The sequence below is a fragment of the Dama dama genome, chromosome 4 (genome assembly GCF_033118175.1).
Source record: "Dama dama isolate Ldn47 chromosome 4, ASM3311817v1, whole genome shotgun sequence".
NCBI classification, from domain to species: domain Eukaryota; kingdom Metazoa; phylum Chordata; class Mammalia; order Artiodactyla; family Cervidae; genus Dama; species Dama dama.
This window is the reverse complement of record NC_083684.1, coordinates 69,145,479-69,171,171: the sequence shown is the minus strand read 5'-3', so window position 1 is coordinate 69,171,171 and position 25,693 is coordinate 69,145,479. Positions and strand designations below refer to the sequence as shown.

Sequence of the window (25,693 nt, the reverse complement as noted above, 5' to 3'; positions counted from 1 at the left end):
CTGCCCCTCCATCCTCCCCACGGCGCCCGGGCCGGGCGTGGTTACCTGCGGGTTTCCTGCCGTGATCTTCCGGCCGCGAAGATGTGGGAGACCCGCTCTCCACAATGACCTGCTTATCTGCCGCGGGGCTTCCCCGATGGTTCAGCGCGGAAAGAAACCGCCTGCAACGCAGGAGACACGGGAGACGCAGGTTCGATCCCTGGGTGGGGAAGATCCCCTGGAGAAGGGCAGAGCGACCCCTCCAGTATTCCTACCTGGAGAATCCCATGGACAGAGGAGCCTGGCGGGCTGCAGTCCACAGGGTCACAGAGAGTCGGACACGACTGACTACACACACACCTCTAAAATAGAAGAACTGAGGGAAATTTTCCTCCTCCCCCAGAAAAAGGAGATCACACGCAACTAGAAAAGACTGACTCTGATATAGGAAACTCTGAGGGATGGTGTTGCCGACGTTAATGAGACCTGAGAGTTTGATGGAGAGCAGTGTGGGTCAGTCGGGAAAGAGGCCTGGAAGACCAGTTCTTCTGTACCATACAGACTCTGCAGTAAGGGTGGGTGTGAAAAGATGCAGCCAAGTCACAGAGAAAGAAATAAAGGGGGAAAAGTTTTAGGGAAAAACATCTGAAACTAATATAATGTGATATGTCACTTATACCTCAATAAAAAATGAATACCCAAAACACCCCAAAACAAGTTCTAAACTTTAAGTATATCATATTCAAACTGAAAGAAAATCAAAGAAACAGATAATGAGGTTGAGACTTCATAATTTAAAAAAAGGGGGGGAAAGGAAGCATTGATATTCATTCCATTCCTACAGTTTTGATCATCAATTCTCTCCCACAAAGACATAAGTGACATTGAGTAGGACTATTCTGGAGTTTCACATGGGACTTGGCACCTGGGAGTCACTTGATACATTAATTAGTCACTTGATACACTAATTGCCTATAGATAAATAAAGATGTCCCCAACTTAAAAAAAAAAAGAATCCTTATGTAAGTGGACCCATGCCATTCAAACCCATGTTGTTCAAGGGACAATCAATATATAATTGCATATAAATATATGTAATTGTATATAGGTTCACACCTGCTCAGTCATGTCCAACTCTTTGCGACCCCATGGACTGTAGCCCTCCAGGCTCCTCTGTCCATGGGATTCTCCAGACAAGGATACTGGAGCGGGTTGCCATGATCCAGAGGATCTTCCTGACCCAGGAATCAAACCCATGTTTCCTGCATTAGCAAATGGGTTCTTTACTGCTGAGCCACTGGGAAAGTCCATACAAATATATCTAATTATATATATAATTATATATAATTACATATAAATATATAATTATATACATACTTTATTAATTACACATAAATATATAAAGGTGTATGTGTGCATGTATTATTAATGTATATTACTGTGTCTATAAGCACATATATATTATATATATTTATACATATATAACTATGTATATTCAGAAGTATATACATTATATATTCCAGCCCCTGTAGGACCTTTGTTTCTTAGACTGGTGTGTAGTTGCTTTACAGTGATGTGGGCGGCGATGTGGGCAGTGAAGTGACCCAGCCACCCGTATGCCTGTATCCCTTGAGCTCCTTCCCATTCCGGTCACCGCTGAGCGTTGAGTAGAGTTCCCTGTGCTGTATGCTCGGTTCTTGTTAGATTAGTTATCTATTTTATACATCATAGTGTGTATATGTCAAGCCCAATCCCCCAATCCATCCTCCCCCTCAAAAAAAAAAAAAAAAAGAAAACCGTCTTTAGAAGTCCAGTATGAGGCTGGGCAAGCTCCCCCGTGAGCCAGTTCTCTCTCTGTCCCCCCGCGCTGCCCCTGGGGACCACAGAGGCTGTCATTGGCTTGGCTGTGGCCGCCACGTTTCTGGTGATCCCGGGGGTCTCCACGGTTAATGCCTGGTTCAGCAGAGAAGGTTTCAGGCGCCTTGGTCTCAGCCGACCAGGGAGGAGCCCTCATAACTATGAGCAGCACCCCAAGATTGGCAAGGAGGGCCACGAGCGCCCCGGCTCAGCCCACGACCCCTCCCCCAATGTCAGCTCTGTGTTTCTCTGCTCCTTCTGGTGCCAGGGGTCCCAGGCTCTTCCAAAACCTACCATCCTCAGTTGTGGTGGCACAAGACGCATTTTCTCCTCCCTCTGTCTCACCTGCCTCTGCTTTCTCCTCCTCTCAACTCCATCTCATCAGATCCACCAGATCTTGGCCGTCAACCTACACACCTCCTCTTGTGACCCCCTCCACCCCCCGAGAACTCATGTCCTCCTAATGTGTCACCTCTAATGAGATGACCCCCGCTCCTGAGCTTCCAGCCCCACAGGGCTTCTTGGGCGGCCTCTCACTTTCAGCTCTCTCTGGGACACTTGTTAATAACGGGTGGTCCTGGCCACGTGGAGAGAACAGCACCTGTTCATGAGACACTGTGTTTACCTCCCGCCCCTTCCTACTATCTTGCTCCAGGTACCATGAAGTCCCCACTGGCTGGGATCCACCCTAAGTCCCACCCACCCACATTTCACAATGTCCTCATTGAACTGTTCTCCCAGACGACCTGTTTAAAAACAACAGGAAAACAGGGCTCATGCTCACTGAATGGTTGCAAAATGTTTCCTTCCTTGAACGCACCATTATTTGCTTAAGCCATATGGCTGACTTTTACATATTCTCCAGCCTTTCTGTGTTAAACGAAGGCAATCAATGCACTTTTTTACAAGTGCAATCAACGTTCTTTTACATATCAGCTTTCCCCCGTGCGTGTAGATTTGTAGGCTACATTTTGAGGGAGGAATTGCTGAGTCTGCTGCTGTAAGCTGAACAGAAACCGACAAGGAGCGTCTGCCCTGGGGAGGTGTCTAATGGAGAGTGTAACGGGGGAGATAAACAGAAAACCTGCCCAAGCCTGGTCACAGCGCTGTGGTTCATTACACTTGATGGGCCACAGCCTAAACCACAGTTCCCTCCTAAGATGCTATCTTTCACCAAACGTCTTAAGCTACATTTTGTACTGATCAAGGGCTGCCCTGGTGGCTCGGATGATAAAGAATCTGCCTGCAATGCAGGAGACACGGGTTCCATCCCTGGGTTGGGATGATCCCCTGGAGAAGGGAATGGCAACCCACTCCAGTATTCTTGCCTGCGGAATTCCATGGAGAGAGGAGCCTGGTGGGCTGCAGTCCATGGGGTCACACAGTCAGACATAACTGAGCACGCATGCAAGATGAGCACATGACTTGAGACGGCCAATCAGAGGCATGAAAGAGAAGTACTTCTCTCTCCCTCACTGGACAAAAAAACCAAAAAAAACCACAAGAAAGCAAGTGGACCAAACTGGCTCTGGTAGCCACCTCGTGACCCTCCACCAAAGAGATTGCGTTAGGCTCCTCCAACCCCTGTAACAAATGACATCATCTCTGTGACTTGTTGTTCAGTCTCTGAGTTATGTCCAACTCTTTCCAACCCCATGGATTTCAGCACACCAGGCTCCTCTGTCCTCCACTATCTCCTGGAGCTTGCTCAAACTCATGTCCATTGAGTCAGTGATGCCATCGAACCATCTCATCCTCCGTCACCCTCTTCTCCTGCCCTCAATCTTTCCCAGCATCAGGGACTTTTCCAATGAGTCAGTTCTTCGCATCAGGTGGCCAAAGTACTGGAGTTTCAGCTTCAACATCAGTCCTTCCAATGAACACCCAGGACTGATCTCCTTTAGGATGGGCTTGTTGGGTGTCCTTGCAGTCCAAGGGACTCTCAAGAGTCTTCTCCAACACCACAGTTCAGAAGCATCAATTCTTCGGCACTCAGCTTTCTTTATAGTCCAACTCTGACATCCATATATGACTACTGGAAAAACCAAAGCTTTGACTAGACGGACCTTTGTTGGCAAAGTAATGTCTCTGCTTTTTAATGTCTCTGCTGTCTGGGTTGGTCATAACTTTTCTTTCAAGGAATAAGCATCTTTTAATTTCATGGCTGCAGTTACCATCTGCAGTGATTTTGGAGCCCCCAAAAATAAAGTCTCTCATTGTTTCCACTGTTTCCCAATTAATTTGCCATGAAGTGATGGGACCAGATGCCATGATCTTAGTTTTCTGAATGTTGAGTTTTAAGCCAACTTTTTCACCCTCTTCTTTCACTTTCATCAAGAGCCTCATTAGTTCTTCTTCACTTTCTGCCATAAGGGTGGTGTCATCTACATACCTGAGGTTATTGATATTTCTCCCAGCAGTCTTGATTCCAGCTTGTGCTTCCTCCAGCCCAGCGTTTCTCATGATGTACTCTGCATATAAGTTAAATAAGCAGGGTGACAATATACAGCCTTGACGTACTCCTTTCCCGATTTGGAACCAGTCTCTTGTTCATATCCAGTTCTAACTGTTGCTTCCTGACCTGCGTACAGATTTCTCAAGAGGCAGGTCAGGTGGTCTGGTATTCCCATCTCTTGAAGAATTTTCCAGTTTGTTGTGATCCACACAGTCAAAGGCTTTGGCGTAGTCAATAAAGCAGAAGTAGATGTTTTTCTGGAACTATCTTGCTTTTTCGATGATCCAGCGGATGTTGACAATTTGATCTCTGGTTCCTCTGCCTTTTCTAAAAGCAACTTGAACATCTGGAAGTTCACGATTCACATACTGCTGAAGCCTGGCTTGGAGAATTTTGAGCATCACTTTGCTAACATGTGAGATGAGTGCAATTGTGCAGTAGTTTGAGCATTCTTTGGCATTGCCTTTCTTTGGGATTTGAATGAAAACTGATCTTTTCCAGTCCTGCGGCCACTGCTGAGTTTTCCAAATTTGCTGACATATTGAGTGAAGCACTTTCACAGCATCATCTTTTAGGATTAGAAATAGCTCAACTGGAATTCCACCACCTCCACTAGCTTTGTTCATAGTGATACTTCCTAAGGCCCACTTGACTTCGCATTGCAGGATGTCTGGCTCTAGGTGAGTGATCACATCATCATGATTCTCTGGGTTGTGAAGACATTTTTGTATAGTTTGTCTGTGTATTCTTGCCACCTCTTCTTAATATCTTCTGCTTCTGTTAGGTCCATACCATTTCTGTCCTTTATTGAGCCCATGAAATGTTCCCTTGGTATCTCTAATTTTCTTGAAGAGATCTCTAGTCTTTCCTATTCTATCATTTTTCTCTATTTCTTTGCACTGATCACGGAGGAAGCCTTTCTTATCTCTCCTTGCTATTCTTTGGAACTCTGCATTCAAATGGGTATATCTTTCCTTTTCTCCTCTGCTTTTTGCTTCTCTTCTTTCCTCAGCTATTTGTAAGGCCTACTCAGACAACCGTTTTGCCTTTTTGCATTTCTTTTTCTTGGGGATGGTCTTGATCACTGCCTCCTGTACAAAGTCATGAACCTCCATCCATAGTTCTTCAGGCACTCTGTCTATCAGGCCTAATCCCTTGAATCTATTTGTCACTTCCACTGTATAATCGTAAGGGATTTGATTTAGGTCATACCTGAATGGTCTTAGTGCATGGGACCTTTTGAAGGAGACTGCCATTATCTTCATTACCTCCACCATAGTTTGGTCTCAGGTCAAATAACAGGGAGGGAACATAGCCCCGCCCATTGACAGGAAATTGGATTAAAGATTTACTGAGCATGGCCCTGCCCAGCAGAATAAGACCCAGTTTCCCCCTCAGTCAGTCTCTCCCATCAGGAAGTTTCCATAAGCCTCTTATCCTTCTCCATCAGAGGGCAGACAGACTGAAAACCATAATCATAGAAAACTAACCAATCTGATCACATGGACCACGCCCTTGTCTATCTCAATGAAACTATCAACCATGCTGTATAGGGCTACCCAAGACGGATGGGTCATGGTGGAAGTTCTGACAAAACATGGTCCCCTGGAGAAGGGAATGGCAAACCACTTCATTAGTCTTGCCTTGAGAACCCCATGGACAGTATGAAAAGGCAAAAAGATAGGACACTGAAAGATGAACTCCCCAGGTTGGTAGGTGCCCAATATGTAACAGAATGATCTCTGTTCATTTCCAAAGCAAACCATTCAATACCAGAGTAATCCAAGTCTATACCCCGACCAGTAATGCTGAAGAAGCTGGAGTTGAACGGTTCTATAAAGACCTACAAGACCCTCCAGGACTAACACCCAAAAAAGATGTCCTTTTCATTATAGGGGACTGAAATGCAAAAGTAGGAAGTCAAGAAACACCCGGAGTAATAGGCAAATTTGGCCTTGGAGTACAGAATGAAGCAGGGCAAAGGCTAACAGAGTTTTGCCAAGAGAACGCACTCGTCATAGCAAACACACTCTTCCAACAACACAAGAGAAGACTCTACACATGAACATCACCAAAATCAGATTGATTATATTCTTTGCAGCCAAAAATGGAGAAGCTCTACACAGTCAGCAAAAACAAGACCGGGAGCTGACTGTGGCTCAGATCCTGAACTCCTTATTGACTTTAAAAATGCTCCACAGCAAAAAAATCTTTAAAAAAAACCCTTTTTCCAAATTGGCTCCATTCAGAGGTACGGGGTGAGGGGTGCGGGGGGAGGGCCGGATGTACCTTTTAGGGGAAGCACCTCCGTTCAACCGGCCACAGAGCCCTGCCTCGGGGTGACGTCAGTAATTGCTGGACCCCGCCTTGCAGGAGGAATCCTCAGGATGTTACTGAACCCAAAGCCTGCCACAGCCCTGGGCTTGTACTTCTGTGAAATGGAATTCCTTCTTGCTTTTGCCCAGGGTGAAGGTCAGCTCAGATTAAACCCTGTTTGTTTGTTTTTTAATTGGAATATAATTGCTCTACAACGTTTTGTTAGTTTCTGCCGTACAACAACACGAATCAGCCATGTGAAGTGAAAGTCACTCAATTGTGTCCGACTCTGCGACCCCTGCGACCCCATGGACTATACAGTCCATGGAATCCTCCAGGCCAGAGACTGGAGTGGGTAGCCTGTCCCTTCTCTAGCAGATCTTCCCGACCCAGGAATGGAACCCGGGTCTCCTGCATTGCAGGCGGATTCTTTACCAACTGAGCTATTAGGGAAGCCATACACATACATATATCCCTCCCTCCGGAACCTCCCTCCACCCCCATCCCGTCCTCTGGGTCATCACAGAGCACTGAGCTGAGCTCCCTCTCTACACAGCGGCTTCCCACTAGCCATCTACTTTACAGATGGTCATGTGTACACGTCAGTTCAGTTTAAACCCTTCGTGTCCTGTGATCGGCAGTCCAAACCATCCCAACACAGCTCCCGAGCCCCAAAGGGCAGTATGAAGGATGTGACCCCGGCCTGGTCTCCTGTGGTGAAGAGCCCACCCGAGCACCCCGTCCACGGCGGGTCCGTGCACGACTTTGCCACAGTCTGCTCTCTGGGCTCCTTCTGCAGGTTTGGGTTTTGTTTTGCCCCGTCTTGTTGTAGATCGGTTTGATTGTCTTCCGTCCGTCTGAAGGCGGTAGCTGGGTTTGTGAACCACCTCAAAGCCTTCAGAGAAGCAGCCGAGGGTGAAGCTGACGTGTGACTCAACACTTGTGGTCTTCGGGGTTTCTCAGTTTCAGAAAGGAAGCGGATGTTGGTTGTGAAGGTTTGTGGTTAGCATCAGCTGTGAGCTGCAGGTTGCTTGCACGTACGTAACAGACAAATCTCCGCGCGGTCAGAGGTTCTCACGGACATTTGGACCTATAACCCTCCCCCCAGAAAGAGAGCGGGCTGTGGATTCAGACTCTGAATTCCAACCCCTCTTCTTGCTAACACAGCCCAATTTTTTTTTTTTTTTTTTTGAAAGCAGATAGTGGGGAGTTCGTGATTTTAAAAATCTGTTCTTTTCAGTCGATCTGCTTGCCAACAACCTTGGTGAAGCTGATGATTCCTCTTAATTTAAGCAGAAAGGACTTGTGCTTAAGGATTTTGAAAAGAACAGTGTGGTCAGCAGAAAAGTGGGTGCCCCCCAAGGTGTTCACATCCTAATCCACAGAAGCTTCTACTTTACAGGGCAAAGGGGGAGGGAGGTGGATGATGGGTTCAAGTTCCTAACAGCCAATGTCAAAGGAGGAAGACGATCCTGGATTGTCTGGATGAGCCAAGCAGTATCAAGAAGCCCTTAAAAAAAAAGAGAGAAGGGACTTCCCTGGTGGTCCAGCGCCTCCACAGCGGGGGCTGTGGGTTCGAGCCCAGGTTGGGGAACTAAGATCCCGCCTGCCACGGAGCAACCACAGCAGACAGCCCTCACTCCCGAATGAAAGAGGCCGACACAACCGAATAATTTTTTCATTTTAATCCCGTTGTCTTTCAAAAAAAAAAGGAGTGAGTGTCCAGGTACAGCCCACACAGTGAGAAGACAGTGGGCACAGAGGGGGAGGTGGGGGGGGGGCCCGGTCACCCCACACCAGTCCTCTGGCCATTGTCCGCCCGACGTGGGAACAGAAGCAACACTCGCCGTGTCCATGGAGCATTGGGGCGTCTTCGGCTCCTCCTCCCACCCACCCCCTCGGCACTGATGGCATTTGGGACAGGGTCCTTCTCTGCCCTTCTGCACATCGTAGGATGTGGCCTCCACAGTTCTCCCAAGTATTAAACATTTTAACGTTAGGACACGTTTTACCTCAATAACTGAGCTCCGTGGGGTCCCCCCCCACCCTGTGCCCAAGCGGAGCATCAGCCCCGCTTCTAAGTTGGAAGGCGCCCAGACCTCAAGGGCTGTCACCACGTGAAAGGAGGAACGGGCCCCTTTAGTCTCCAAAAGTCTGAACTTCTGAGCCGGTTACTGCCCTGGAGATAGTTAAGTCAACAGCCCATTCTCTAAACGTAATAAATACAAGTTCTTTAAGGCCAGCTCCTTAGCACTGCCCCCGCCACACACACACACAAAGGAAGAAAATGAAACCTATGACTCAGTTACAGTTTTGCTTTTCTTTAATCAAAGAGCAAGTTGGAGAGTGAGTCTGTGATTGAAGCTCCCACAGGAACTGGGGTGATGGTCGTGGTCCCGGGCCTCTGGGCTCCTCAGCAGTTCCTCCCTGCCCGCCCCCACCCCCCTCCCCCCCCACCGGGATGTCACCAGTGTGATGTGGAGACAACAGGGTCTGTTCCTGAGGGGGCGTCTCCAGCACCGCGCCGGGGTCCAGCATTCGGCAGGGCCTCAGTAAATAGCCACTGGCAAGGAAGGTGATGAGCCAGGGGAAGCTCGTCCCCATGTGATGAGGTAGTCCGGTGAACGGCTGGGGAAGCCAAGGCTGAGAGGAGACTGGAGGTCACACAGTCACACGGAGGACCACAAACCCGCTCAAGCGGCGTCAGACAAACCTGCCCATGGGCCATCCTGTCTCAGGCATGGTCCCCACCAGAGGCAGGTGACACTGCCCCAAAACTCCTGGTGTGGATTCCCAAAGGAGGCGTCCACTGGCCCGCCTCACCTGTCGGCAGCAGGGCACACCTGTGAGCCCCGGGCCGGGTGCTCACCTGGGGGCCGATCCACTGCAGCCAGGAGAGGCAACGCCACCACCTAGAGGGAGCCGCAGGCACGGCAGGCAGCACCCTTGGGCAATTTGATGTTCAGTCGCTCAGTCGTGTCTGACCCTGCGGCCCCACGGACTGCAGCGCGCCAGGCTTCCCATCCTTCACTGTCTCCCAGAGCTTGCTCAAACTCATGTCCGTTGAGTCAGTGATGCCATCCAACCATCTCATCCTCTGTCGTCCCCTTCCCCTCCCACCTTCAATCTTTCCCTGCATTAGGGTCTTTTCCAGTGAGTCAGTTCGTTGCATCAGGTGGCCAAAGTGTTGGTGCTTCAGCTTCAGCGTCAGTCCTTCCAATGAATATTCACGGTTGATTTCCTTTAGAATGGACTGGTTGACTCTCAAGAGTCTTCTCCAGCATCACAGTTTGAAAGACTCGGTGCTCAGCCTTCTTTATGGCCCAACTCTCACATCCAAACATTACTGGGAAACCCGTAGCTCTGACTAGCCGGGCCCTTGTCAATACTGCCACCTGGTGGATGCTGCGGGCAGGACAGCTAGGTTTGGTTGGTTGCCCGCCACAGGAGTGGCTCTGCCTGCCTGGAGGCTTCCACGCCTGTTCCCAGCGGTTATTCGGGGAGCGGCTGTCCCCTCTCAGTGGATCCATGGGACATCTCCAAGCCCACCAGGCGGGCACTTTCAGCCCAAAGCCTCTTGGCTACTTCCTCATCCTCAGCTTCCGGGGCCGGAGCCTTCTCTTTGAGTACATCAAAGTACTTTCCAGAAACACCCTCTAGCTCCTCCGCCACGGCCAGGTAGACACTGGGCTGGGCCGCCAGCTGGGGGCTCTTGACCAGCAGCCAGAAGATGGGCCCTGCAGTCAGTCCACAGAGAGTTCAGTCCAGACATTCAGAGAGGAAGCTACAGAAAGCCCACCTCACCCCGGGTTGCTCAGGGCCCACCAAAGCCAGGAGGGTCCCCGGAGTCCCACAGAGCTCACGTCCATGCCTCTGCCCCTCTGGTTCCTTACACAGGAGCTCCCTTCCCTGGCACTGCCCAGACAAACCAGCTCCAGATGCAGGAACCAGCCTGAAAGCTGCCTCCTCCAGGAAGCCCCCCGGCTTTTCCCAGGCAAATGGAAGGCCCAAGTCCTCACCCCACCCGATCTCTCTTTTTGTTTTGTTTTTGGCTGCGCCATGCGTGGCACATGGAATCTTAGTTCCCCAACCAGGGATTGAACCTGTGGCCCCTGCACTGGAGGCACAGAGTCTTAACTACTGGACCACCAAGGAAGTACTCCCACCACCCCGATCTCTCTTTAAACTAACTTTTGTGTGTTATCTCCAGTGCCAGCCTCAGCTTAAGATTCTTGATACCTAGCCGCCAGCAACTAAGATGTGTGCCAGGATAACAAACACTAGTTGTAAAGCTCTCACTATTTATTCAGCCTAAATCTGGGCTGGCCCTTTTCAGGGTGGTCTCATCTAGTCCTCCCCACTGTGAGACAGGTACTACTATGAGCCTTACTTGGCAGATAAGGAAATAGGGATTTGGAAAGAAGTCTCTTCCCTGGGTGGCCCAGCCAGTCTGGGATGAAACTGGAGCTATCCCACGCATGGCTGGACTCCAGGCAGTCAGCCCCATGACCTCCTCCTCTGAAACACTTTTCTCACCAATCACTGGAAGGACTGATGCTGAAGCTGAAGCCCCAATACTCTGGCCACATGACATGAAGAGCCAACTCATTAGAAAAGACCCTGATGCTGGGAAAGACTGAAGGCAGGAGGAGAAGGGGGCAACAGAGGATGAGATGCTTGGATGGCACCACCAACTCAATGGACAGGGGTTTGAGCAAACTCTGGGAGATGGTGAAGGACAGGGAAGCCTGGCGTGCTGCCGTCCATGGGGTTGCAAAGGGTTGGACATGACTGAGCGACTGGACAATACAAGGCTCTGGCCTGTTTCCCAGGGTGTTCTGAGGCTGGCAGCTGGGCAGACACATGAAAGTGAGCTGGTACCAGGGAAGACCCAGGGGAAAGCAGAAAAAGCCCCTGAGACAGACTCTGAGTGTGATGTTAATTTTATGTGTGGGGATCTTCCCTGATGGCCCAGTGGTTAACACTTGGAGCTGCCAATGCAGGCGGCACAGGTTCCATTTCTGGTCAGGAAACTAAGATCCCACGTGCAAAGCGGCCAAAAGGTAAAAGAGAGAGAAAATGTATGTGTGAACTTACTGAGCTACGAGATGCCCAGAGAGCAGGGAGAATAGTGTTTCCCGGATGTCTGTAAGGGTGTGTGTAGACTGTGAAATCCACCCTCCCAAGGTGGGCGGGCACTGGGAAGTTAACTGGTGGGACGTTGAGCCTGGACGTCCACCCCTCTTGGCTTTCAAGTCAGCCTGGGACTTACACCAGTGGTTCCCCTGGTCCTCGGGCCTTCGGGTTTGGGCTGGAACTGCAGGGCCAGCGTTCCTAGGCCTCCGACATACAGGGCAGGTCCTGGGACTTCTTGGCCCCATAGATGCATGAGCCAAACCCTCCTAGTCAATCTCTCTAAATACCCCTGTATATCCTATTGGTTCAATTTCCCTGGAAAACCGTAATACACTGAGGGAGGGCCCTGGGCCCCAAGCTGGGAGGACAGGGGTTCAGATAAGGGACCCCAGGCCAGGAGGAGACTTACCGAGTGTGAAGCTGGAGAAGGCGGAGCTGTGCATGCCCGTGTGTCTGCCCAGCTCTGTCCTGGCCACGCCGGGATGCAAGGCGTTGACAGTCACGCCCGTGCCTGGGACAGAAGGGAAGAGTGAGGCAAACAGACGGCAGGTCCACCCCTTACCCGGAAGGCTGATGCTGCCGGCCCTGGAATCTAGGACTCCCCCAAGTCTACATCACCCTCCTGCTCTGAAACCTTCACATCCGTGCTTTTATTTGGCATGGCAGCTGTCTCACAGCTGCCCAAAGCAAAGCCTCTGAACCTGAGTGCGTAAACATCACCTGGAGGGCTGGAGAAGCCCAGACCGCTAGGCTCCACACCCAGACTCTGAAGCAGTGGTCGGGGCGGGGGTCTGAGATGCTGCAATTATGACAAGCGCTCAAGTGAGCCCACGCTGCCGGTCCACAGACCCTCTTTGAGAAGCAAGGGCAAACGGCAGGCTCTTCAGCTTTGGCACTACAGACACTGAGCTGGGATCATTCTTTATCCTGTGCATTGCAGGATGTTGAGCACCACCCCTGGCCCCTGCCCACGAGATGCCTGGAACATCTCCCAACCCGCCCCTCTTCCCCAGACGGACAGCCAAAAACATCTCCAGATACTGCCAAAGCTCCACTGGCCTAGAACAGCAAAGGCTCGGGTGCCTGCATGGGATGAGCAGAGGAGAGTGCAGTGATCAATTAGTGATGTCTGCTTCGGGCACCAGCGGGGAGCTGATGGGACGTGTGTCATGGGTTGGCCTGCTGTCCTGGAGCCACTGCTTGACCTCCCATCCACCCAGGGTCACGGCAGGACCGTTTCAGGCTCGGAGCCAACGGAGAGGGGAGCCCAGCGAGGCTCGGCCACACGCACCCTGCAGCCGCCGGCTCAGCTCCTTGGTGGAGAGGACAACGGCCAGCTTGCTCTGGCAGTAGGCTGCCTTCGTGTCGTACTTCCTCTTCTCCCAGTTCAAGTCCTCGAAGTCTATGTGCCCAGCAACGTGGGCCAAGGACGAGACGTTGATGATGCGCGAAGGGGCGGAGGCTTTCAGCTTGTCCAGTAGCAAGTTCGTCAAAAGGAAGTGGCCTGGAAGAAGGAAAACAGAGACAACTTTTCCTGAATTCTTGTCCCGGGAGTAGGACCCTACTGAGAACATCATCACCTTAGTGCCTCCTTCCATAACCTGTGTTTCTCAGCAGGGTCCCCCCTGCCCTCCAGGGGGCATTTGGCAAAGTCTGGAGGCGATCTTGATCATCACGGCTGTGGACCATACAAGGAGTGCTACTGCAACCTAAGGGGTGGAGGCCAGGGATGCGGCTAGAAATCCCCCAGTGCAGGAGTTGCCTGGGGGCCTCGCGGTTAGGATGCTGGGATCTCACTGCTGCCGCCTGGGTGCAATCCCAGCCCAGTAAACTGAGATCCTACAAGCCCTGTGGTGCACCTAAAATAAAAAATCCTGCAACGCACAAGACAGTCCCCACAACTAATTATCACAAAGTCCTGTGATAACCCTCTATGAGGGCCGTCTGTCTCTCAAAATCCTCTCTCCATTTCTTTCCCAGTGATAGAATTTTGGGTTACCCATGAGACTGCCCAGTAAAAGACGACATTTCCCAGTCTCCCTTGCAGCTCCACCAGGTCACATAACTGAGTCCCAGCCAGTAGCGGATGATGATAGTCACATGTGTTACAGGTAAATTGTGCGTGCTTAAGTTGCTCATTCCCTTTTCCAAGGGCTCTTCCCCACCCAGGGATCGAACCCGGGTCTCCTGCACTGCAGGGAGATATTTTACCACCTGAACCACCAGGGAAGCCATGTCACCTCCCAAGTACCCCTAAAAAAAAAAGTCCTACCTTCCAGTACCTTGGAGTGTGACCTTATTTGGAGAGAGGTTCTACAGAAAGGTGATAAAATTTAAACGAGGTCATTAGGGTAGTCCCTAATCCTGTATGACTGATGTCTACCTGATGTCCCTCAGCCTTACTGGTGGACTCAGAGTGACAACAGATAAACAGACACAGCAAGCGAAGGACAGACAGAGACTGGAGGACAGACAGACAAAGGGACAAGAGGCCAAGAGCCTGATGAAAGGTCCGAAGGACTGAAGGTCCAGACGTGAACAGGGGGCTCCCCAGGCTGCCAGGTGACCCCACGCATGGCCGCCTTGGAGAGTGGAGGAAGACCCCTCCCGGAGCCTGCGTCTGGTCCACGGGGGCCCTCACCCACATCCCAGGCTGATGCCACTCAGCCCGCAGCCTCACCCAGGTAGTTAACGCCAAGCTGCATCTCAAAGCCGTCCTCGGTGGTCCAGTGGGGGCACCGCATCACAGCCGCATTATTGATCAGGATGTGAACATGCTCCTCCTCTGGAAAACAGGGGTGAGGACAAACGGGACTCAGTTTCCACCTCTGTGAAATGGGTAACAGAACCTGCCAGGTAGGATGGCTTCATCCACTCAAAAAGTACTTTCTGCAACTTAAGTGTCCATCGACAGGGGAATGGATAAAGAAGACATAGTACAATGGAATATTATTTGGCCATAAAAAAGAATGAAACAATGCCATTTGCAGCAACAGGGATGGACCTAGAGATCATCATACTAGGTGAAGTGAGCCAGAGAAAGGCAAAATTATATGGTATCACTTAAATGTTGTTATTGTTCAGTCACTAAGTTTTCGTCCGACTCTGCGACCACATGGACTGCAGCACACCAGGCTTCCCTGTCCTTCACTATCTCCCAGAGTTTGCTCAGACTCATGTCCATTGAGCCAATGATGTCATCCAACCATCTCATCCTCTCACTGAAAAATGGAATCTTAAAAAAAAGGATACTAATGACTTTATTTACAAAACAGAAATAGACTCACAGACATCGAAAACTTATGGTTACCAAGGTGCAGGGGGAGGGGTTAATTAGGAATCTGGGATTAACACATACCCGATACTATATATAAAATAGATAACCAACAAAGACCTACTGTATGGCACAGGGAACTATACTCAATACCTTGTAATACTCTAGAATAGAAAAGAATCTTAAAAAAACATATATTTTTGTGAGCATTCATGTGTGTATGTAAGTAAATCAGAGCTCAAGCTTGCCGTAGACCTGAAACTAACAAAACACTGTAAGTCAATTATATTTCAATAAATATTTAAACACACACACACACAGGAATTCCCTGGCGTCCAGTGGTTAGGACTCCACGCTTCCACAGCAAGGCTCATGGATTCAATCCCTGGTCAGGAACTAAGATCCTGCAAGTCCCACAGTGGCAGTGAAAGAAACAAACATACACAAGACAGCCACACAATAAAAGGAAAAAGTTCCGCCCGCACTGATCTCCCGGGGAGAACTGGGGACAAACAGCAGGGGCAGGACCGGCTGTGTAACAGGCTTCGGTTTATACAAAAGACCCACGGGCAGGTGTGTCCCCCGCTGGCTTTATGCACGCAGAAACGGCCCCCAGAGGACACAGAGCAGGGGAAGCAGTGAACCCATCTGAGGACAGCATCCAGGGAGCGGGTGGCGGGTACGCCAGGAAGATGTTCTCCTGTATCCCCATTTGCACTTTCTGAACGTTTAAGCTTGCAAATGTTATTCCTGTTCGAAAAATAAATAAATATGTAAGCGGTTCCGAGACCGTGTGGCGAGCAGCAGGAACAGTGAGTCAGCCATCAAGGAGATGGAAGTGCAAAGAAACGCCAGCCTGATTTCTGGATCTGCAGCAGGAAACGCCCAGCGGAGAAGGTGGGCGTTTCTGGGTGCTCCGCATCGCGCCTGCAGGTCCCCTCTGAGTCACTTGTCCTCACGGCCGACACAGCCCGGTCGCTCCAGAGACTGAGCCTGAATCTGACTCATGTCTGTCCCCGGAGTCACCTCAGCACCAGATAGCCTGAGCAAACAGTGGGTGACTCGGTGTTTCTGCCCTTCTCCTCCCGGTTAACTCCTCCTCTGCCTCCCTACACATCAAATCCGTTCCCGGCCTCTGCTTCTCCCAGGGGCCCAGCTCAGACAGAGGGACTTGGGTTTCCTGGAGAGCGGGACTCAGTAACCTTCTTCTGTAAAGGGCCAGGCAGCAAATACCTCCAGTTTTTCAGGCAATTTGGTCTGTCTCCACTGAGCTCTGCCCTCACAGGACTAAAGCAGCCACAGACAAAATGGAAACCGATGGGCCCAGCTGTGTGTCAATAAAACTTTACAGAGATGATTTTGTTGTCGTTGAGTCACTCAGTCCTGTCCGACTCTTTGCAACCCCATGGACTATAGCCCGCCAGGCTCCTCTGTCCATGGGATTCTCCAGGCAACAATACTGGAATGCGTTGCCATTCCCTTCTCCAGCAGATCTTCCTGACCCAGGGATTGAACTCACATCTCCTGCATTGACAGGCGGGTTCTTTACCACTGAGCCACCAGGGAAGACCCTTAATGGAGATATGTCCATACATATAGCTGATTCACATTCTTCTACAGCAGAAACACAACATTGTAAACAATTATACGCCAGTTTTAAAAAAAAAAAAAACCTTTAGGGAAATTAAAATCTGAATTCCAGGAATCCCCTGGCGATCCAGGAGTTAGGACTCTGTGCTTTCACTGCCCAGGGAGCAGGTTCAATCTGTGGCTGGGAGCTAACACCCTAAAAGCCATGCAGTGTGGCCAAAAAAATAAAACACAACCTGAATTCCATATAATAGTCACATGTCGTGAAATGTTTTTCTTTGATTTGCTCTCCCACATGTAAAAATGACAAATATGTAAACTTGAAAATGTCAAAAAGAAAAAAATGTAAAATCTGCACCCAAAGACTGAACAAAAACAGCCAGTGGCCAACACTCAGCTCTAGGACCTGCCTGGTGCGACCCCTCCTCACCGCCCGGCTGCTCAAGCCCTTCCTCGCACGGCCAGCGGCCGCTCTCCTACCTTCAGTGACCTTCGCCGCGAACTCTCGGATGGACTTAAGGGAGGCCAAGTCCAGGTGCCGGGCGTTGACGCGGTGATTCAGGGTCTCCCCTCGGATCTCCTTGGCCGCCGCTTCGCACTTCTCCATGTCTCGACAGGCCAGAATGATGTTGCCTCCTGGAAGAGCCAGACAAGAAAAAAAATTTTTTAATAAACATAAGAAAGATCCACTCCTAAGTGTATGTACCCAAGATAAATGAAAACATAAGTCCTTACAAAACCACGTACTCACACGTACACAGTGGCACTATTCCCAGCAGCCAGAGATAGAAACGCCCCAAATGTCCATCGAGGGAAGGATGAACGTGGAGGGGAGGGATAAATTGGGAGTTTGGGACTAACATATACACACGACTGTATATAAAATAGATAACCAACAAGGACCTACTGGAGGCCACAGGGAACGCTGATCAATATTCTGTAATGAGCTAAATGGGACATAATTTGAAAAAGGATACATGTGTATGGTAAACAGAATCATTTTTGAATGAATGAACTGAAGCTAACACAAAATCAACTATACTCCAATATTTTTTAAAAAATTATTAAGGGATACATGAATAAGGGAAACACGGTCTATCCATCCCTGGAATATTACTCAGCCATGAAAAGGAAGGAAATCACAAAACATCCAGACCATGGATGAGCCTCACAAACATGATGCTCACTCACTCAAAGAAAGCATACATAAAAGGGCAGTGTATGATTCCATTAATCTGAAATGCCCAGAAGAGGCAAATCCACAGAAGGAAGATCAGTGGTTTCCTAGCTTTGCAGAGGATGGGAAATTAAGAGGATGATAGCTTAGGGGACCCAGGTTTTACTTTGGGGGTGATGAAAAATGTTCTACAGTGGAGAGCAGTAATGGTTGCACATTTCTGTGAATATACTAAAAATCACCTAAGTGTATATTTTAAACGTGTGAATTAAATCCTAATACAGCCGTTTAAAAAAAAAAAAACTTTTTTCAAATTAAAAAAGTGAGAAGGAACAGGGGCTGAGAGAAGGATGGGCAGCAACGACGCTGACTGTGCGGGTCTCTGGGGCTCCCCTGGGGTGGACCAGCCGCCTTACACACCGGCTGCCCCACCACACAGTCCAGGGCAGAGCTCGTCAAGTCCGGCTCCTCCGTCCTCGCAGGGCCAGCCCGGCCCTTGGACGGCGGTGCGTGTGTCAGCCCAAGTTCCGGTCTCGCCTGGTCCTGAAAAGAACACCTGCCCCTCCCTTGGGGAAACCCCATGTGATGAGGCGCAGGGGCAGAGGACCGCCCATCATGGCCCCCATCACTGACCTTGGGGCCAACATGCAGCTCGGGCCTGGCTGATCCAGCAGGGACCCACCACAACTCAACCCCCCAAGGAGAGGTCCCAGCCTCCCCCAGCCCTCACGCCTGCCCCGGCCTCTCCCTCTCAACTCTGGTCCAGCTGTTCAAACAAAACCGGGACACCTCCCTCTCTCCTACCTGTCCCCCCAGAAACCCCATCGATTCTAAATTCAAGAGAGCTCTGTGGGGAACCCCCTGGCGGTCCTGTGGTTAGGAATCCGAGCTTCCGTTGCAAGGGGCACGAGTTTGATCCCTGGTCAGGGAACTAAGATCCTGCATGCCACACAGTGGGGCCAAAAATATATAAATTTTTAAAAGAGAGAGATCTGTGTGCTGAGGAGGACACATCTCCATAAGCCCACTCTGACCATGAGAAAAACATCAAACAGACCCAAATCGAAGGGGGAATTCTATTAAAGACCTGATCAGTAAGCTTGGAAGAGTTGGAAGTCAAGTCTTTTATTCCCAACCTCTGACCCAGGCCCCGACCCAGTCAATGGGAGTGAGTCCAACTAGCATAGGAGAGGGCGAGGCTGATAGAGAAAAACCCAAACCGGAAACTGCTGAGTGTCCACGGGCTCCTCTGAGCCCCTGGACCCACCCGCCCCCTTCCAGGAACACCAGGCTCTGGGGCTTAAGCCAGCCTGCGTTTGTTTCTGCCACTTGCAAAACCGAAAGAATCAGAAGCCTTAACACCTCCAGGGAAATCCCACCGTCCACCCCCAGGTCTTAACACCAGATCTTAACATCCCCAGGGGAATCCCATCGTCCACCACCAGATCTCGTGCCCGAGCCCCGGGCTGAGAAGCAGGTGCCCACCTCTTTTGGCCAGCTCCAGGGCGGTCTGCTTCCCGATGCCCGTGTTGGCACCAGTCACAATTACAGTCTTCCCAGGAATGGTGGCCTTGCTGGGACAAGCCCCACCGGCGACAAAGTCCCTGGAGGTAGGAAACGGGAGGTCAGTTCCATCTGTCTGTCCATTCTCACCACAGGGACCCCTGACAGTTACAATCTCAGGCAAGGGACCGCTGTGAGCTTGTGTTCCCCCAGCGGAAAGATGGGAACAACATCACACAACCCAAGGGAGCCCTGTGGTTACTCAACACCACCCGGTGTGGGGAGCCTCCTCGTCATAACCATCGTTAGCTGATAAAGACCACTGTGTTCGACCCCTCCGGCTGTTGTAACATGTCACTAGGAACTCAGTGGGTGAAAACCACACAGTGGTGTTTCCCTAGAGTCTGCGGGTCAGAGTCCGAGAAGGGTCTCACAGGCTAAAACCGAGATGTCGGCAGCGCTGTGTTCATGGAGGCGCAAGGGAGAATTGAGAATTGTTCCTGAGCCTTTTCCAGATTCTAAGGGCCGCCTGCATCCCTGGGCTCGTGGCCCCTTCCCCCGCCTTCAAAGTCAGCAACACAGCAGCGTCAAGTCCCTGGCTCTGATTCCCCCGCCTCCCTCTTGTGAGTACCACTGTGACGAAGCTGGGGCCACCTGGTGATCATCTCCCATCATGAAGGTCCTCAGTGGCATCTGCAGAGTCCCCTTGGACAGGTAAGGAAACAGTCATAGTTTCCGGGCATTAAGATGTACCCAGAAGAGAGGGCAGGAGGGCCTTATTCTGCGACTGTGTCCATACTCCAGAGGCTAAATACTGGAAACTAAATGTCACCAACAGGAAGCTGGCCAGAGAAACAGTGTTCTCCCCAGACAAGAGGGTCATTTTTAATTAAAAATAGTCATATTCCCCACCCCCAACCAGGGCATTCAGCTTTCTTTTATTCTTCCCAAGCTGGTATTTTTTATTAGTATTATTTTTAAGCTTTTTCAGAACTAACAGACATAAGCACGAATAAAAATAAAAACAGCAGCTGATGAATTTTTTGGCCACGCTTTCTGCTTTGAGGGTTCTTACTTCCCCAACCAAGGACTGAACACAGGCCCTGGCAGTGAAAGCGCCAAGTCCTAACCCCCGGACCACCAGGAAATTTCCCAATGATTTCTATTATAAGGAAAAATTATTTCCATTTCCTAGAGCCTTCAAAAAAAAGGTGGTTAATATTTACAATTCAGGAGTTTATAAAAAACAAGATACCAGCCAGCGACACAAAAAAGACTTTATTGGATCAAGAGGAACAAGTTCAAATTGAAGCCTCATCACAGAGCAGATGAACAAGCCCAAACATATTTATTCAAAGAGATTAACAGTCAGTCTATCCTTCAACCCCTTATGAGAGAGGAAAAAAAGATACTTTGATACTGCAATCACTTTCTGGCCTAAGTCCCAGCTAATATCTTGAGTAACTGTAATAAAATACATATTGCTAATCCTGAACACTTAACATGAGGTCTACAGTCTTAACAAATTTTTTTTTTTTTTAATAGACAGGGCAGAAGTTTATTTTAAAATATAGAATTCTAAGTAAGTTGCAATCTGTCTCCTTTCCTAATTCACTTCAAACTTTTTCATTCATCATTCATTGAGTAAACATCTATTGAGTTACCAACCATGTGTTTGGCGGTTCTAGGAGGCTGTGATGTCCACATGCACAAACAAAATTGACAAATCTTTTTATACTGTTGGGGAAGACAAACAAATTATAAATTAGAGGAGATAGGCATTAAGGAAAAGGGGGTGTGGGGTATAAGGCACTTTAGCAAGGCCTTGTAAGTCATTACAAGGACTTTGGTTTTCCCTCTGAACCAATAGGGGTTTTGAGCATTGTCATGATCCAGCATATTTCAGAAGGATCATTTCACATACACAATGGAGTATGTTATTTTTCAGTGTCTATACTCAACTTTATTTTAATATAATCTAAACACATATCATTTAGAAAATACCAAGAAAAATGTATGTACAAGTGTTGATGCTATCACATTTCGACAAAGCTGGCAAGTTCCTGCTACGAGCATATCCCAGGAGATACCACGGAGGAAACCTAATATATTGGAGTAGATGTTATGACATTTGGCCCACAGTTTGATAGCCCTCAGGGTTAGCCTGAAGTTGTCAATGTTTGATACTAGATGTAAAACATCTCATAAAACCATTTCATTGATTTGCAATGAAATCAAAACCCTGCAATCATTAAGACTTCTTATACACATGTAAATTTTTAAGCAGACTGTCATGTTTTAAGTCCAAGTTTTCTGGAATGGTCTGTAGTGCTAATCTTGCAAACAAACCATCAATCTCTATCCCATCAAACAGTTTGATAACTGGTACAAATGCCTCTTCAACAGCTCTTAAATCGTTTACTTCTCCCTGTAATTTCAACTTATCATAGAATGAGGTGAAAAAGTCACTTCAGTCAACATGTCTTGGTGCAACACACAACGCATCGTTATTGGCATTTTTTGGTATGCACTCCTAATCTGTAAGATCCAGATGTAAACATTTCCCCATCAGCATGTTCAGTTACAGATTGCGAAAGATTCTTGCTTTCGCCGATTTCTCGTATCCAGTCTTTCCCCAGGTTAATTTTCCCAAAATTAAAATCCTGCACTGAAGTTCCTCCTTCTCTTCAAAAACCCCAAAGGGCTTCAGAGTCTCCACTAGTTTCTGTGTGAGTAGGCAGTTAGTCTCCTTGGGGGCTGCTAGGCTGGCGAGGGAAGAAATGCCACAGTGCTTCTGTGGTGGGTGTTTGCTGAGATCCCTGCCTTGTAACTGCAAACAGCTTGTCTCCGCCGGCACCGCCCAGCTGTCCTCCGCCCTCCTCGCCTGCAGCCGCCCCCTACTCTGGGCAGGATCCAGAGATGGGAAGGAGGGGCGTCGGCTGCCTCAGCCCTGGTCCAGCCTCACTCCTGCTCCGGCCTAGAGTATTTTTATTTTAAAATAAAAGTTTTAATTTTAAAATTTTCTAGTTGCCTTTTTACTAGAGGCACTATAATGTATCATTCAATCCGGAACACTTTAAAAAAATTATATATAACTCACATATACATAAAATAGACGTCTTAAGTGCATAGGTTGTGAATATTTACATATGGATGGGTGCATCTAAGTAACTGACACCAAAAAGAAGGTAAGCTCACCTAATTACACTGAGACAAGAGGCATCATCAGGACTGATTGCTTCCCTGTGAATAGAGTCTTTGGCGCAAGAATATTGTCAGCGACAACACGTTTCTGCTTGTACCATGCCTGGTGATGATAAAGTTGAATATCTGGTTGAGGTGTACATGACCAAATTGCAACTGTTGCCTATAAGATCTGTCTTGTCCAATGTAGAAATTTACTTGAGGCATTTTCAAGCAAATTAATTCCATTCGGTGACTTAATATTTTTAAATGTCCCCATCTCCTTTAACCTTTGCTGCCTTAGGGCTGGTCATCTTTGGAGAGATGGTCACTTCTGCTTGTGTTTCCCATCAGCTCACAGGTTTTCTTTCTTCACGTGACCTTGTAAGCAGGTTGTGTACCCTGGACACCGGAGGCATGGAGAGAGTGGAGTGGCCCTGAGTCCAGCTGTCTAAAGTCACCGTGGAGTTGATTGTAGTCACTTCTCTATCATTAATTATAATCATAGCTGTACCCTTTTCCTGCTATTATGATCTCACTGCAGGCTTTTTGTTAATACTTTATTCCTGTGTACACACTCAGGGCACAGCATGTTGTCCTCCAGGTGTGGGGGTGGGAAATCGCCAGAAGGTATCAGGAAGAGTGCGGACACCCTCCTTCGCTTTCCAGGCACCCAGGCCTGCCCAGCATGAAACTGTAAATGAGCCCAGCCGCCTGTGTTAGCTGGGAGACTTCTCCCGTGGACCACGCACCACAGGACCTCGCCAGTCTCTTGTGAGTGTACCGGCTCCATCTTCACGGCCCTGGTTTTCAACCTGCTCCAGGCGGCAAACACAGCTTCTGAGTTGGGGGCAGAAGTCGAGACAACTCCCTCAGGAGGCAGAGGAGCTCCCTCGAGGGCAGGTGGCCCCCCTGTAGGAAGAGCAGCCCCTTCAGAGCCTTCCAGGGGTAGCACCCCCTTTTCTATCTTTATCCTTTTCGACAGTGACAGGATCCTGGCCTCCTGTGCCGTGGCAGGAAAGTTTTTTTGATGAGGGTAAGCATATTCGCAGAGTCGTTTATATCCATCTAGTTTCGGGCCTTTGGTGCTCAGTTTTAGCTGCTGGCACCAAGCTCGAATGACGTCCCTGTGGACCAGGTTGACAGGCGGCAGGACAGAAGGAAGAGGGGGGATGGGGATCCGCGTCGGGGTCCTCGGAGGTTTCACACCGTCACAGCGTTGTGACGTGTCTCCTGTGCTATTTTTTGTGTCTCTTTTCCTTTTGGTCCCCTGTGCTGAGTTTTTTGCTATCTCTGTTTCAGCAGAAGTTCCCGGTCCCTCTTCAGCTTCTACTGATGTAAGCGTGCAACTCATATGTTCTTCAGATTTCTCTGTGGAGTTGTTCTCCTTGTTTGTGCTCCCCATGCTCAGAAAGGTCAAGGTTGATAAAATGAAGGCTCTCCTTACTTACTGCTCTTAACAAATTTTTAAGTGTACAGTATAATACTGTTACTACAAGCATCACACGGTTATATTTTTAGGTGCTCAGTAGTCACACCGCATGGCTTGTAATGGCCAGGGCGAATGTAAAAGATTTCCATCTTCACAGAAAGTTCTACTGAATGGTGCTGCGATGGAATATTTGGCTGCTGTATTGTAGTTTGGAGTGGGGGGGGGGGTTATATTGAACAATAGTTGATATACATTATATACAGTACAGGTGTACAACATAATGCTTTACAATATTTAAAGGTTATATTCCATTTATATCAATTATAAAAAATTTGCTATGTTCCCCTGGTTGTACAAGATATCCTTGTAGTTTATTTTATAACTAATAGTTTGCACCTCTTAGACCCCTGTCTTGTTTTTATTAAGTGAATTAGCCCAGGAACCACAGGAAAGAACTGTCGTATGTGCTCGTATGTGTATATCCCACGCAATAACGATCTTTTCATTGACCGAATTGGACAATTCTAATTTGTTTCTCTGTTCCGGACAATGAGAGCTTAAGTGACATACACGTTCCTTGCATCTGGGCCAGGACGTGACATATGGGAGGTGCTCAGTAGCTATCTGCCCAACGAATTAACTAATCCATTAAAAGTCCGGAAGCAAGTAGACCAAAATGTTTACCAGGGCCCGGATCTGCCCCTTTCTCTGGCCGACCTTGGGCCGTGACCTGCCCGCTCGGGGCCCAGGCTTGTCCCCGCATTCTCTGGGAGCACTGCTGGATGAGTGGACAGGAGGACTCCCGGGTGGGCGAGGAGCTGGCGATCTCCACCCGGCCCTCCCTCCCTGTCCAAGCCCACCGGCCCGCCGTTACCGCGCCTGAGAGACCCGCGCGAACTCACTTGAGCAGCACGGCGCCGCCCACGGCCGTGCCCAGCACGGACAGCGGCAGAACGTAGCGGCTCATGCCTGGCCGGAGTGGGAGTCTGACCGCAGCCGCCCGCACGCCCGCGCCCGGCGTCTGCCCCAGGAGCGCGCCGCCCGGGCCCCACGTGCGGAAGGGTGCATGCCGCCGGAACCCCGCGATTCCGGAAGGGGCGGGGCCCATGGGACGGACTGCGAGCGCAGCTGCAGCTGGGAATGGTAGTCTCTGGGGCCAGGGCGCGGCCGGGGCCTCGAGGGCGGGACCTCCAGGGGCGGGGCCTATGGGGACGGACTGCGAGCGCAGCTGCTGCTGGGAATGGTAGTCTCTGGAGTCGGGGCGTGGCCGGGGCCTCGGGGGCGGAGCCTACACGCGGTTCCAATGACGTCACACTCGCTCAGCTTCAAAGTCCAGCCCAGGCTCCCAGGGGGTCGTTGTCCTTCGGGACCTGGGTCCTCTGTGTGTCTTTCAAATGGATCAGCCTGGTTCCTCATCTAAAAATACGTGTGCCTTACGAACTACCTATGTATAAAACAAAACAGCTCCGAGACTATATTGTACAGCACAGGGACGACAGCCAGTATTTCGTAAAAACTTTAAACCGAATATAACCCATAAAAAATTTGAATCACTGTGTTGTACACCTGAAACTAATGTAATACTGAAAATCAAGTATATCTCAATAAAAACATAAATAAGTAGCATAAATATACGAGTTATTTGTCCACTTTCTGGGACAATTTGATAAATTCAATGCCCAGATCCAAGACCTACAAGCCTAGGAGGTTCCCAGATTCCCGGAATACTGAGTGAGGAGGTCATGGGGGCATAAACTATTTCCGAATAAGATTGTATTCCGAAGTCTACTA

The 25,693-nt window shown here is 49.4% G+C and overlaps 2 protein-coding genes across 2 annotated transcripts; both read right to left on the bottom strand.

Moving 5' to 3' along the window:
- Positions 1-9,067: 9,067 nt before the first annotated feature.
- Positions 9,068-24,965, bottom strand: RDH13 (retinol dehydrogenase 13). Its single transcript, XM_061140290.1, has 7 exons — positions 24,805-24,965; positions 19,270-19,388; positions 17,088-17,243; positions 14,424-14,528; positions 13,035-13,247; positions 12,153-12,254; positions 9,068-10,344 (listed from the first exon to the last, which is right to left on the bottom strand). The coding sequence occupies exons 1-7, from the start codon at positions 24,867-24,869 to the stop codon at positions 10,100-10,102; spliced, it is 1,005 nt and encodes a 334-aa protein (XP_060996273.1). The 5' UTR covers positions 24,870-24,965; the 3' UTR covers positions 9,068-10,099.
- On the bottom strand, positions 22,278-24,780 carry LOC133054893 (developmental pluripotency-associated protein 4-like). Its single transcript, XM_061140291.1, has one exon. The coding sequence runs from the start codon at positions 23,873-23,875 to the stop codon at positions 23,006-23,008; it is 870 nt and encodes a 289-aa protein (XP_060996274.1). The 5' UTR covers positions 23,876-24,780; the 3' UTR covers positions 22,278-23,005.
- Positions 24,966-25,693: the final 728 nt, after the last annotated feature.

Bases quoted from the DNA above. Each gene is read 5' to 3' on its own strand.
- LOC133054893 (XM_061140291.1), bottom strand. From the start codon at position 23,875: ATGGGGAGCACAAACAAGGAGAACAACTCCACAGAGAAATCTGAAGAA.
- RDH13 (XM_061140290.1), bottom strand. From the start codon at position 24,869: ATGAGCCGCTACGTTCTGCCGCTGTCCGTGCTGGGCACGGCCGTGGGC. The intron at 19,389-24,804 runs GTGAGTTCGCGC...TCCTACCTCCAG, and splicing joins GGCGGCGCCGTGCTGCTCAA to GGACTTTGTCGCCGGTGGGG. The intron at 17,244-19,269 runs GTGGGCACCTGC...TGGCTCTTCCAG, and splicing joins CCTGGAGCTGGCCAAAAGAG to GAGGCAACATCATTCTGGCC.